Source organism: Gouania willdenowi, chromosome 6 (genome assembly GCF_900634775.1).
Source record: "Gouania willdenowi chromosome 6, fGouWil2.1, whole genome shotgun sequence".
NCBI lineage: Eukaryota > Metazoa > Chordata > Actinopteri > Blenniiformes > Gobiesocidae > Gouania > Gouania willdenowi.
In genome coordinates, this window is record NC_041049.1 from 25,312,668 (window position 1) to 25,327,843 (window position 15,176).

General features: G+C 39.3%; 1 protein-coding gene across 1 annotated transcript in view; it reads left to right on the top strand.

Annotated features, from left to right (window-relative positions):
- mpped1 (metallophosphoesterase domain containing 1) overlaps positions 1-15,176 on the top strand; it is a 107,738-nt gene that overhangs the window by 38,761 nt on the left and 53,801 nt on the right. The window contains exon 4 of the mRNA XM_028451796.1: positions 7,586-7,811. Coding sequence (XP_028307597.1) covers positions 7,586-7,811 — 226 coding nt within the window. The remainder of the gene's footprint in view (positions 1-7,585; positions 7,812-15,176) is intronic.

Genomic DNA, 15,176 nt, shown 5'->3' on the forward strand with positions numbered 1-15,176 from the left:
CTGTGGTGCCAAATCTTTGTACGTTATTTTGTATTATTTTGGTTTTCGACAGCCGTTGCCTTGGACTAAGAGCAACAATTAGCAGATGTGCACAGTGTCTGCTTTTACTTCTGTCAACACTCAGCTATTCATGCTACTCTTTTCTTCTTGGGGAAACTGTGAAGAAGTTGCCCATAAAGAAGGAGAGTAATTCCGCTAAGTGAGAATGTGGCGTTTGTGTCGCAAGGATAGGCAGCAGGCTTTAGGGTCCAGCTGGTAGACTTTAATACTTCTCTTTGTCATTTATCTGTCCTGGTTTACTGTTGGTTGTGAAACTTCATGGTTGAAAAAGTGCTTGCCTTGCAGAACTCTTGAAGAGACACAAATAGAGGGCAGGTAAAGCGCTTTGTTCCTTCACTGTCTATCCTTTGTTGGTTGGCTGTCATTCTCCTTCTATCTTTCTTTCTCTCTCCCTCAATCACACACACACACACACACACACACACACACACACACACACACACACACACACACACACACACACACACACACACACACAGTCGCAGCAGCATAACCTCATTATCGCACGAGTGCCGTTTCATTTGGGTTATGGTTATTCAGGTGTGTCAGCAGCCTCCCGTGAATCCTTTCCTTTGTCTTTGGCTGCTGAAATCTGCTGTTTGGAATCGTCGTGGAATTTTCTCTCGACTTTTTATGAGTTTTACTGTAAGATGAAAAGGAGAACAAGCTTTGCTGTACCTTTTAAAATGCAGCCCATGTTCCACTTGTTAAAAATCACTGTCAAACAGCATAAATCTCATCTTGGGGTTAATTTGATTGCTTAAAATTGGCTGTGAGTTTATTTGTACAGCTTTCCTGACAAGGTTTTCTATTATTTCTATTAGTAAAAAGGGATTTTAACACAAAATTGATAATTATCATTTTTCTAAATATTATATTGGTATCACTGTATTGTTTTGTAAATATCTCATTTGGTTTGTGTTGGATTGATTTTTTTTTTTTTTTCACTTATTTGGGACAAAATAATAATCCCGAATCTAGAAAATCCCCTTACACATGGCATAAAACAGTGTTTCTCAAATGGGGGTTCGGGTACACCTAGGTGCACGTGACGGCACTACAGGGAGTACTTGAGAGAGATAGAGAAAGAGTGGAAAATTAACAAATCAAGTGTCAGTCTTGATAAACACTACAGAAATAAATCTATTCAAGGCAAGGCAAAGCAATTTTATTTGTATAGCGCATTTCATACACAAGGCAACTCAATGTGCTTTACATGATAAAACATTCAACTGTTTAAAATCAATAAGAACATTTAAAATCATCAGTAAAATCAATTCAAATCATCAACCTGAGCCACTATTCAGGAGCCACTAAATCAGTATTTTGTTTTTGGGGTTGCTTGGAGTTTAAATGGAGTTGCCTGAAATTTCTGAAAAATTAGAATACATTTTGAAAACAAATTAAAAAAAAATAATTCCAGAAAAAAATATCTTTTGGGTTGCCAGAAATTCTTGATTGGCTGGGGAACCACTGCACTAAATACTGTTTCTTTCCACTTATTTTCAAAACGAGATTGTTTAAAATGTGTGTTATCACTCATTTATTTCATCATTATGTTCTATAGTTGTTTTTAAATAGTTTTCTAAGCAAAATGTTGCAGTCGACCAAAAGGAGTACTTGGATTCAGAAATAAGACAAGGGGGTACTTGAGCCCAACACGTTTCACAACTACTGGCATAGAAGACACATGTGGACGCAAAATCTTAAAGAGTAACTAAAGCCCTGCTTTTTCCTGACCTGCCACTAGGAGGGAAATTAAAAAAATGCCTTGATTATGGGCGCGGCTCCTGGAGCAGTTAAGACACGCCTATGAAATCTCCAATGAACGATCAATGCTATGTTAACTAACTACTCATTACTCAATATACCTCTATATTCACTCTCCTCTCCAACCTACTCACCACAGATTGTAGAGCTCACATGACCTTGTTCTCAGCCAATAGCAAAAATCAATTGTAGTAGCCTGGTTTCAACCCATAGAGGGCAGTGACATTTAACAATAAATCAAGCAACAGCATTACTTCATACCCAAATACATTTGTATTCAGCAGAATTTCTTTTGTATCGATGCAAAAAATACGTCGACACATAATATGCGCGGAAATGCGTCGTCTGACCAAAACAAAAATGGCGGCGCCGGAGAATAACTAACGCGAGTGGCTCCTCCGAGTTTCAAAAGTGCAAGGCAGTGAAGACGCACTCGTTTGTCGAAGGTAGCTGTTCCCCGTAACCCTTGTCCTTTATCCCGGGTGTGACCGGACGGCAGCGCGTCAACGGGACAAGGTGGAAACACCTGTCGTGACATCAGCGGCAGCAACAGCAGCCGCCGCATGTGACGAAAGAACACATTTACATACCACTGTGATACCCTAATAATCCGTCCTGATTTGTAAATTAAACACAATGTATGTTTGCTGTACACATCTATTGGCATCTATTGGAGTTTTTCCTTTGCAGTCTGACCTTTTGTTTTTCCCTTAAACTTCCTAAAGGACAACACACACACACACACACACACACACACACACACACACACACACACACACACACACACACACACACACACACACACACACACACACACACTTTATTTTGGAATTTTGAGTTGAAGAGCAATAAACATATATTTAAATGTTAAGGAATTCATGTTTTTTTTATGTTAGTAAATCAACATGTATGAATTACTTTTAGTCAATTAATGGGGAGATAATCGATAATCGAATCGAGTCGAATCGAATCGAACTAGAAAATGAATCGTTAGATTAATCGATGCATCGAAAAAAATAATCGCAAGATTAATCGTTTAAAAAATAATTGTTTATTCCAGCCCTAGCCTAGAAGCTTGTGGACAAGCAAGGTGTGCACATCACACAATGACTTGCTGGTGCTTCCTCATTTTGTACTTGCTTGTCTGCGGGGCCTCAAAGAATTTGATGAAAAGTCATGATCACATCTGAAGTATGGTTTGAAGCTGGGTTTAAGCAGGGAAAGCAGTGATTTAGATGACAAGTCCTGACCAAATGGAATCCAAAATATCTTTTGATTGAGAGCTATTGTGTTTTTCTGAGGTGCAGCCCCCTTATTTACTTGGATTTTTCTGCATCTGCATGACAACCAAACACAAGCCCTTCTGCCAAACAAACGCAGTTGTGTTTAGGAGGAGGGGGAAACTGACGAGGCGGTCGGGGCCCAAAACTGCAGAGATGGGCATTCGATGACAGATGCTTTCATCTTATTATTTCTCCTTCACACTCAAGGATTTTTGGGCTTCCTAAAGTATTTCTGTTCCTACCCGCCCAACCCCATCCCAGCTCTTTCTCCTTTATGTTCCTGCGCTGTGATTGGCTGTTATGACAGAGCTGTCGCTGTGCTCTCAAACATGTCAAACATGTCACTCTCTAACATGCTGTTGTACAATCCCAGGTCCTCAGCTGCTGTGGCGATTAATGAAGAGGCGTGGTGATTGGTGATTGCTTTTTGAGCCGTGCTACCTGACAAAGCAGAGTCCCAGATGTTTGTCGGTGTTGGCTCCAATGTGAAAACATGCCATAGAAATGTGGCGTCTCAACCGTAATCTGTGTGTGATTGGCTCAGATCGATCATGCGTCCCATTGTGCTGGGTTATGAATAGCTAATTAAAACCATTGAAATGGCATCAACATTCGAGGACATCACGTCAATGACTAACAGTTTGTCTATTGGTTTTTGGGTCTGAAACTAAATAGGCGGTGATTGGTGAAGTCTTTAAATGTTACAGTCATTTTCTAATCACCTCTCCTCTGTGTTCCTGATTCAGGTTTTTGGCGACTGATGCCTTTAGCTACACCTCTATGTTTTGAGTGTTTTTCTCACAACTCAAAAACGCTTCACGAAGCATGAAAAACAACAAAAAAATAGTGACATATAGACAAGTAGAAGTTATCACTCACATCAGGAGGCTTTAACACGTGGAGAAAATGTGAGACGGGAACAGATTTACACAAACAGGCATTGTTCTTTTTGTTCTTTATTAATTGTTATACTTCTCTATAATCATAAATTCCTCCAATATAAAACACACACATTCAAATCTCATTCAATTTTAGTAGATTTTTTTAAAGCATCAATTGTGACACTTGGTGACACAATTTACTAAAGGATTTCTTAATAGACCTAAATGAAATTAAGGTAAAAAAATGATAGGGCTGCAAGTCTAAAAGAACAAGCGGTTGTGGGTTGTTGCTGGCACACTGATTGAATTTCTGTCGTCTACTTTGTAGAGTTGTGAATTCAAGCCCCCGGGGCCGAGGGCTTTCTTTTTAATTGGACTTTTACTAGCTGTAGTCATCTTTTTTTTTCTCACCTACATTTTTACCATTTATTTGTTTGTTTGTTAACTCATTCACTGCCAGCCTTTTTCAGAGCAGCCAACCCCATATTGCCAGGCGTTTTAGATGATTTTCACTGATTTTTGAAGACCCACAGAATATTTTGTACTATGACAATCTGAAATCTGAAAGACTCTCTAGATTCATCAGAAAACATTATTTTGTTTCTAGCTTGTTTCGTTCTTCCGTAATCAGCAGTTGAATGGAGGCAAGTTTCACACAAATCGCCAGTTTGTGACAAAAAGAGTTGAATGGTTTGCTTACTGTATTTTAGCATTCCTCCAAGTCTCTCCCCCCGTCATTCTCCCCACACGCAACTTCCTCCTCCTCCGGTGACATGCCGAGTGTCACCGCTTGCCCCATTCTTTGATCGTTTTCTCTCACCATCACCACACTCTCAATAGTCCATTTAGTTTCACACATGCTCTGGTCGAGTGTGTGCTGCTGTGAGCTGGTGGGAACTTCAGCATTAACTCTCGTAACGCCATTTTCTGTCTCGTAAACTCTTTTCCTCTCCCTCTGGGCTCTGCCCATCACGGGTGATCTCTCATGGCTGCTGCTGCCACCTACATGGCACCAGTTGGTCACTACATCTTGGTACAAGCTCGATATTCACAGGAGAGCTTCGTCACACTGTCTCCTAGCAACCCCATCTGAAAAACACAATTAACTTCTTTAGACGTCTTTTGCAGTCAACGTTACTAAACCAAAAAAAAAGTTTTTAGATGTTTTTGACAGTCATTTAGTTAGTCTGTTTGACAAAAGTTTACCCAAATATAGACCTTACTCCATGGAGGATTTCATTGAATTTCATTTGGATTGGATCCGGATTGCGCATTTCATCACAATTTTCCGCAAAACTGAGAGTGCCCGTACATTTGGACCTACTCTATGGTTATTAATGAATACAGAAATTTCTCAAAAGTCTTTAAAGTCCAAGTAAAGCAGAAATAAATTAGTGTTATGAGTTTGTCACACTACAGAAACATGTGTCAATGACCACTGAGCCAAATTCTCTCTGCTCTGAGACGCTGGGGGCGTGTCAGTTAGAGGCGCTGGAACCACGCCCACGCGCGGGAAGGGCGGCGCCTCCTTACTGTGTCTGTGGGAGAGAGCAGTGTGAAAGCACCTCCAGCGTCGATAGTGCTTCTCACATTTGTTTTCCAAAAGTGCTCGGATCGGGCCAAACAAGGTGTCAGCAGAAAGGTCTGCTCCGCCCGAGTCCGAATATGTGCATCTCCCCTGTGTAGAGTTATAACTGCGTCCACTACAGGCGAAACACTCAATCGGGGTGCAAAAAAGAGTGCTCATTTGATGAAAAATGTGGCACCAGCGGACGCGTTTTATTCCCCCGAGTCCGAATATGTGGTTTGTTTTTGGCTAGGGGCTGAATTGCGGAAGCTGGAGTCCGCAGAAGTTTGTTTGCTTCAGAAGCAGGGTCGGGTTTATGCTAATGATGGCTCTGTTATGTAACATGCCTATGATTTCTGATCCGCCCATTAAACACAGAAAATTGAAACACAGTTTGTGAAGCCTAGCTTCACATTTAAATTCTAAATGGTTGAATGGCTTTTTACATGTTTTAAGGAAATACAATTATGACCTATTTAATGTGTTTGGAAGAAAATGGCTGAATTTGCTTTACACGGACTTTAACATGAGAATGATCATGGTACCATGATTAGGATCACTGATCCAGATAAGTGCCAATATTTGGCAAAGAGGAAATTTGGCACTGGGTGGAGGTTTGTGCTCTGAGTGCTTTGTTTTTTGTAATTATTTTTCATTTCATAAAGATGGACTATCACCAAAAATTACAGCAATGTTACAAAGGATTTTCAAACGATGGTTAAGAAAAAAAAAAAAAAAAACAGATAGCGAGAGCTCAAAATAGGACAAAACAGAAATTGCAAATCACCTCAGGTAAATACAACATGATAATGATTGATGAGGACATTAAATACTTCTTTTTGGATTAATGGTTTACATCACATACTTTTGTCTGCACTCTTAATTTAACAGTCATTCTATCTATTAAATATATTTTTTTTTCTCTATTTAGCCAATCATTTTTAGTTGAGATGACTTCTGATAACCAATATGATGTTAGACATTTCTTTGCTGCTGACATACTGTAGGTATCTTGAATAGATAACGATTTGTGCAATTGTCAGCTATTACCCTAATGTCACAGTTTGGGCAGTGCTCCAATTTCTTTTAAATACATCATTACCTTTTTAAAAAAGAGTTTTCTGAAGTATTAATATTTTAAAATAGACAGATTTTTCCACTTTTATTAAATTTTCACCTGGTACATCTGATAGTGTTAAAAACCATCAATTCTTAATTTCCCACTGATATTCTTTCCATGTAGCTGAGTGGGTAATAGTGTGTGCGGTAGGTATTTACAAATTGTCATTCAGACTTGATCTCCAATAGTCACTTCAAGTTCTGATTCCCAGTTTGTTTGTTCTTGGTTATTAATAATCAGTTTCTTTATCGGTTAAGGGTCCTCCTTAGTTCTATACCAATTTGAATGTTTCAAAAGAAAGTCTCTTATTTGTGAATATCATAAGAAATATGACCTCATTTTTAATGCAGGGTACTGCACTGTGGCCCTGTGTCTGTAGATCTGGAGATGAGCATGCACTGCAGAGTTTTTCTCTCATAAAACTCTGACTTTATTCTTAAAAACGTGTCTTTATTCTCACAGTATTACAACTTTTTCATTGTCGCATTGAGTTTTTTGTCATAAATTTCAGACTTCATTGTTGAAGTCAGCTTTTTTTTTTCCATTGGTCCCCTAGACTTTGTCGTATTAGAGGGTTCTCTAAACCTATAACGTTTTTCTTTGCCTGTAACTTAGGAAAAAAATAGGCTAATACAAGATTATTTTGGTATTGTCAATTGTGTATACAAATGAAAAGTTGGCAGGATAACAATATTACATTTTTAGTAGGATTTAAAAAAAAAAAAATCTATATTCTGTAAAAGTAAAAAGTAAAACTCATGCCTATAGTGCACTATGTGTGACCGTATGTCCTGTATTCATACCAAGGTTATATGTTGTTTACGGGCCACCATTTGATTAGCCATGGTTTGGTCCTACAGCAGCATAACAATAGAAAGTGACACAGACATTTCTCTTTCCTTAGGGACCCTTCCTTATGACATCAAGATTGTGATTGCCGGAAACCATGAGTTGACCTTTGACCAGGAGTTCATGGCCGACCTCATCAAGCAGGACTTCTACTACTTCCCCTCGGCCTCTAAGCTGAAGCCTGAGAATTACGAGAACGTCCAGTCGCTGCTGACAAACTGTATCTACCTTCAAGACTCCGAGGTCACTGTACGAGGCTTCAGAATCTACGGCTCCCCCTGGTGAGTTATTTTACCACTGCATTGTACGCAGATTAATTACAGGTTCATCAGGCACTAAAAAACACACCTTTTTTCTATAGCTGTCGCCTTTATTACATTAACACATTACCTTATTAACACCATTAATGATTTTAAAGTGTGTTAAATGCCATTTTTTCCCTTTTTTTAAAAAAGCCCACTTGGTTTATCGGAGGTTCATTCATAGCGTCGGAGGCTTAGTGCCACCTTAAATTATGATGCATTGTTGGAAGTGGATGTCTAACATGTTCGAGAAGTGTAGTTTTTGTTGTTCCCCATGTGCTATAACCGACGTTAAAGTGCAGTGTGAGTAGGGATGGGCGATATTGACAATTTTTTTTTATCACAATAATGATAAAAATCACGATAAGTAAAAACTATAAATAAAAAAAATAATTTAAAAAATTCACAACTCAGTGTAAACAGGTTCCTTACAAACACAAATAAATGTTAATACATCAACACTAGACACATTTAAAAAGGCTACAATAGCTGCTGACTCAAAGAGCTCATGAGCTGATATTTTATTGAATATATTTGTGTATGTAGATCACTATGAGTGTTATTGCATGTAATTCATTTATTTCCTCACTTGAAATAAAATTATTTAAAAAAAAAAAAAAAAAATAGCACATGAAAAGCAAAAATAACTCCAATAGTGTTTTTACTGCTGATGAATCTTGTTTATTTCATATTTGATAATGAGTTACATAAAGTTATGATTGATAAATATCTTCTATAATTAAACCAGATCAAGCTGATGATTTAATCATTCAGTATATTTAGGTGTATTAATCTCAATAGTTACATTAGTCTAATGGGACCAGCTTTGTCTGTGAACACGTAAAATATAATTAAAAAATATTGCGTTGCACAAATTGGGACGAATAAATAGTGACATGAGTATTTATGCTAATATTTATTTCACACATGTGACATGTTAGCTTCCATACAAGTGTTAAATCTGACCAGTGGTTAGCGTTAGCTCTTAGCCCAGTCTGTGTGTCGTGGGTTAGCTTAGCATAGTTAGCTTTAGTTTTGTTTCCAGTTCATAATCGTTGCTACAGGTTCATCTCTGTCCCCGTGTTTGTGGAACTTTGGGTGAATCTGATGGAGGAACTTGAATCGGTTCACTTTGTTGGATGGTTATCTGAGCTTAACCAAATAGCGGTCCATGATGTATCGCAGCACGGCATCTTGAGGTAGCTGAGACGAGCACCTCACACACACAGATAGCGGTGTGTGCGGGGGGGGGGCGGTGGCGGTGCACACCGTGCAGAGCTTCCATAAACAGCGTTCTGTTCCAGAGAATAATAAGTTGTTGACAACAACTTTTGGGCATTCTTGGATAAATTGAGGGACAAATGGCCTGTGGCCCTCACTAATTTCCGACATTGGGAATTTATTCTTTATATCATGGGATAACATATTCATACCGGTGAGAATGTTTTTGACATTAATTCATAAACGATAAAATATCTCAATTCCTAAGTGTGAGTGTGTGTTAGAGTGGAGGAATAAACAGAAGCTGCGTTTCCATTACCAAATCTAAATAGTTCAATAAAAACTGGTAATCGAAACACCTGACTTTCGCGAAATATTGCAAAAAAGTTACTAAGCTTTCATGAGGAGTAATTTCATACATTTCACTATCGAAATGTGTGAAATTACTCCTCATGAAAGCTTAGTAGCTTTCATCATCTATCGCTATGGAAATACTTTTTCTGCAAATACACGTCACAGAACGTGACACCAAAATACTTCTGAGCGTCCATCTTCCTGCAGCGAAGTCTTGCAGAATGAGATTTTACAGAACAACCTTCAATGGAAACACGTTCAAAGGGAAATTGTACTTTGTCGACATTTAGAAATATCGCTTTTATTTTGCAAAAATCTTTAATAGAAATACAGTTACAGATTGTTCTGCAACTACCTGCAGACACGAGACTCAGTAATAAACTGAGCTCTCACCTGACAGAAGGTAACAACACAGATATATTTGTAAAGCAGTCACAGAAGGTGGGGGCAGAATAAACATTGAGGACGACTAGTTTTGGGATTGTTTACACGCAATACTCAGGTCAACTCAGTCATTAGCAGCGTTGAAGGTGAGTTTTTTTTTTACTGCTGTTTAAGATATAGTCAGCACACTTTGTACAAGAATAATGATACAGCAGAGAGACTTCTACCTTTTAAACATGTTCCCTGCACTGCACACTGTCAGTTCTGTTCCCGTGTTCCTGCATAACAGCACGTTTAACAATACCATAGCTATAAATATACAGCATGCTCTGCTGTTAGCTGGTTAAAAACACAAAGATCGTACTTCATCATGTTGTTATGACTTTGTAGTTTAACTCACACCTAGGAGATGTCTAGTTTTGCACTGATCTAGCAGGGTTTACAAATGGTTTGTTTAATTCAGATTTACAAGGAGAACAAAGTAATAGGTAGGTTGTTTTGTTTAGTCATGATACATTTGCTGGAACAGAGCTGCTTATGCCAGTTTTTTCTCAAATGGGGGTATGTGTACCCTTAGGCGTATGCAATGGCACTACAGGGGGTACTTGAGAATGAAAGCATTAAGAAATGTGAGTGTAACATGTATAAAGTGAACAACTAAGATCCATACACATATCCAGGAATCTAGGTTCTAAAGGAGGAATAAAGGTAAAATAAAAGTGGACCACTGTTTATTATCAAGATGAACAAAACCGGCATTTATTTATAATTTCCACTTTTGTTTCTTTAGTTCAGTCCTCAACTCAAAAAAAATACCCAAAAGAGATCAATGTAAATTTGGAAAAAAATAAAAGAAAATAGTCAGAGCTCTGATTTACCACTACCCGGGTAGAATGACCCTTTTTCTCAACTTAGCGGTGTACGATGGGGCCCAGGTCAAGCGAAGATCTTGAAGCGTCCAGAACGATCCAGCAGCTCCAGTCTAGGTTCTCATCAAACAGTCCGTCTTGAATAAGGTCAAGCCAAAAACCAACCTGCATAAGCAGGGTAATATCAATCGCTATGCAATATATCAGAACATTCTAATCTGGTTTAAATCATCCACACTCAAAGTTAACAGCATAGTAACTCAGGTTTTTTTCACACAGTGCGCAATATTTTACATGTGGCACTGAAAATGCACATGACAGTGTAATCACCCTTTTTATAATCACATTTCTGTAAATAGTTTCTGATTTGTATATAGCTGTACATATTCTCCGATTGGTTTTTATGTTGTTTGTTCACAATTGCTTTGAAAATACATGAATTCAACAATTTTATCATCACAAATAGAAAAATAAGTTCACATTGCGACATAACTAGCAGAAAACTAGCATAGCTTACCCGGGGTTTCCACTGGATATGTCTCCGCTGCGCCATTGGCACCGATCCGGTATTTCACCGCTGTCCACCGTCCGGTAATTCACACTGGTTGCGTTTGGAGTGCGCCGCGGTGCTCTCCGTTTGAACGACTGTGACGTCACGAGACAGAGCAGTTCTCACGATATTTATATAATCGCGCGGGAACGCGGCTAAATGTATGTGTTATAAACGCAAAAATAAACAGACAAACAGGTCAGTGTTCCTTACGAAGGAGAACAAGAAGGTTGGACTCTGGATTTGTCATAGACACATTTTTTAGCAACAGCCAACATAGAAGAGATAAAACTGCACCAGTAAAACATGAACTAAATTGTTGCTGCAGTTTACAGTGAGTTACAGTATGAGAGGAATCAATATAGTGGATGTGAATTTGTTTTTATACATTATGACGTTTTGGTGATGTATTTACTTGAAATATAATCTGAAGTGTTTTATTTTGAAAAGTAACCCAATGTTTTATTGCGGAGTACGTGCTTAATTTCCTGTTTAGCTTCATTTGCTCTGTGTTGATTGATGCGTCGTGCTCCGGTGTCCGCCAGAAATAGAAGCCCTGCGTATATCTGGCGGAGGGCACCGGACTACCGCAGCTGGGAAGGAGCAGATACGCACCGCAGTGGACCCGGTGGAAATTAACACATAGATTAAAATGGAAACCTATCAGCTCTGGTGACGCGGCGGTGACGTTCCGCAGCGGAGCCGCATCCAGTGGAAATTGGGGGTTAGCAGAACTTTAGCATGGCTTAGCAGAACATTAGCATGGCTTAGCAGAACATTAGCATAGCTTAGCAGAACATTAGCATAGCTTAGCAGAACATGTCACTCACCGGAGAAAAGATAAAAGAAAACTAGACAAATCTTCTCCTCCAGTACGTCTGGCAATTAGCTTTGCTCTAAGACCCCAAAATACACGGTTATAAACACAATAAATAATGATTTTATCACATTTTTTACCAAGTGTCTTACATGTGTTGTTCTGGCCTTTCCACAAAGATGGAGGTGTGCCTACAGCAAAACCTGCAGCACCTACTACTGGGCACATGCGGTAATACTCGTGTACACTCACATTAAAGGTGTATAACCACTTAATACTGTGCTAATTTTAGGTGGGTTACATGAGGTTTAATATTTTTTATTTGTAGTTAAAAATGATAATCATAAACATGATGGTGGAAATGATCTCAATTAGAACATGATGCACACCAGGTGGGAAATGACCTGAAATATATTATATTCAATAGGCATCAACTACTGTTTCATTCCACTTATTTACAAATTGAGATTCTTTAAAAAGTGTGTTATAACTTATCACCCAATCATTCCATCATTATGGTCAATAGCGGTTCCATCATCCTTTCCATTGGTGTAAATGGATCTGTGAAGATCTTTTTGAACCTTTGTAGTATACTGGAAGAGCTGATGAGTGAGCACATTTCCAGTTCACTGAAAATGTTTTAGAGTTTATAGATGAAAAAAAAAACTCACGGGGAAAATTTTGTGACTCACAGTTCTGCACATGACAAAACATTCTAAGTTTATTTAGTAAGAGCAAACAGATGGAGACACTTTTCTAAGCTGTCGTGTTTAACCCTAAAACAAAGTTTGAGAGACTTGGAGCTCTGACGGTTGGTTTTCTCTTTATTTCCTTTTTTTTTTCTGTAAGCAACGGGTGCTGGTCCTTAAAGCGTTTATGTAGTGTGTGTGCGTGTGTGTGTGTTTTTTTGTGTTTTCCTCACAGGTTCCCAGGGCAGCGTTTGAGTCAGAGTGTGTGTGTTTTGTGGTGCCCCTGGTTCAGGGTAATTGGTTTGCTGTGATAGCGCGTTCCCCTGAGTTTAGTGCTTAAACTGCTGCAGAGCAAGGCCTGAGGAGGACAGAGAGGAAGATGAGACAGATGATAACGAGAGGTTGGAATGGCACACAGGAGAGATGCAGGGAAGAGAAAACCATGTGCAATGGGCACATGCTGGAATGAGTATGTGCACGTGCGTGGGTGTGCGTGTGTGTAACATTTTGATCTGCACCAGAGTGTGGTTGCATGTTCACACCAGACGGAATAAAGCAAACTTTCTAGGGAAACAAATCCTAGTGTGGTTAAAGCTAGCCAGGGTTTGCTAAATAGCAGAAAATACACAAATGTTACTGCCCGTACTGTTTGCAAGCATGTTGTTGTTGCAACCTGAATATGTAAGAATATATATTCCTATTTTATTTTATTGATTACTTATTACATTTTCATTAATCTTATAATTTAAATGTCACTAAGGTCATTCTGATGCTATTTTGATTTTTAATAACGAAATATTTTTTGACTAGCCGTTAAGGGGAAGTGACGTCGTTGTAGGTAAAAGAAAAAAAAGAAAAAAAAAATGTGTTCAACGGACGGTGCTACTCTTGTATTGTGAACTCCAATGGAAGAAAAATAAAGAAGGCTGCCAAACCAATGATCAGGAGTGGTCATTCCAAGGGGGCAACATTGTTTTATGATGCTTGACTAGGAGACAAAATAGCTTTTGTAAGAAAGTTCTTAAATACACGTTTACATTTTATGTTAGATAAACTTAAATTATGTTTGATGTGGTTTTTTTTTTTCATGTGTGTTTAGTGGTTAGCATGTCCGCCTCACAGCAAGAACGTCCTGGGTTCAAGCCCTGGGGTGGACACTTGGGTCCTTTCTGTGTGGAGTTTCCATGTTTTCCCGTACTTCCTCCCACAATCCAAAAATATGACTGTTATGCTGTGTTCACACCGAACGCGTCTGCCGCATGAAACGTTCCGCTGGTTTCGCAGGATCAAAAAATGTCCCCATTCACTTCAGCACCGCCCACCAGCGACATATCCAACTCGGTGGGTTTCACTGCCTGCTGAAGCGAGGAGCTGCGCCCCTTTTTCTCCTCTCATAAACATAAACCATCAGCGAAAAAAGCCGGTGTGATTAGCAGCTAATGCTATCCTTGCTCAGTCCCGACTTTCAAAGATGAAAAGTACAGAGAGAACTTTTACCTGCTACTACCACCTCTTCGCTGATTCTCCTCCACGCCAAATCCTTCCTAGTCTGGTCCCGGTTATAAAGGCCATGTCATACAGCTCCTGGTGGTCACACACAGCTTCTACTCCATTGTTGAATGGGTGAACAAACCGGTGTCTGTGCTGATGGCCTGACGTCATCGTCAACAAAGACTTTGATTGGCTTTCGTCATGCGAAACAGTCGCAGGAGTTCAATATTTTCAACTCTTGCGAATGTGCAAATATGATGAAAAATCAGGAGCGCACTCACACGGCCAATACTCTTGACGCGCGGATCGGACCGCACTGCCGTACAGGTAAGATTTCTCCTGTGGGCCGCGTCTATCCATTGACTTTGTATGCAATCTGGACGCACAAACATTTTGTGACGCATCCATTGTGAACGTAGCATTCGTTTGATTGGACTCTCTGAATTGCCCATTGGAGTGAATGTGAGTGGTTGTGTGTCTGTCTATGTGTTGTCCTGCAATGGACTGGCACCCTGTCCAGGGCGTACCCCTGTCTCATGCCAAATGAAGCTGGTGATCGGCACCAGCAAAACCCACCGACCCTCCATGGATGTGAAGTTGGGTTTCAATTCCATTTGAAAAGGCTTTGTAAAGGTCTTTCACTGGTCTAAAACTGCTCATTGGAAATCCACTCTATGATTTGATCACATTTTCAGTAGTTAATTTGTCATTTTTACCTGTACATAGATAAAAGAATACCAATTTTGCCGCACTAAACTTTTAGGTATTTAACTTTTAAATGCATTATGTTTTAAGTTCTTTATTTGTTCTTCCAAAACTGGACCTTGTGGAGAATGAGACCTTGTGCTCTTAATGACAGAATGATTCCTCTACACACAAGTGTTGATGAAAGGGGAAATGCTTTGTTTTGATTGTTATGTGGCCAATCAAGAATGGGGGCGAAGCATGATTCTCCCATCATGGAGGGGT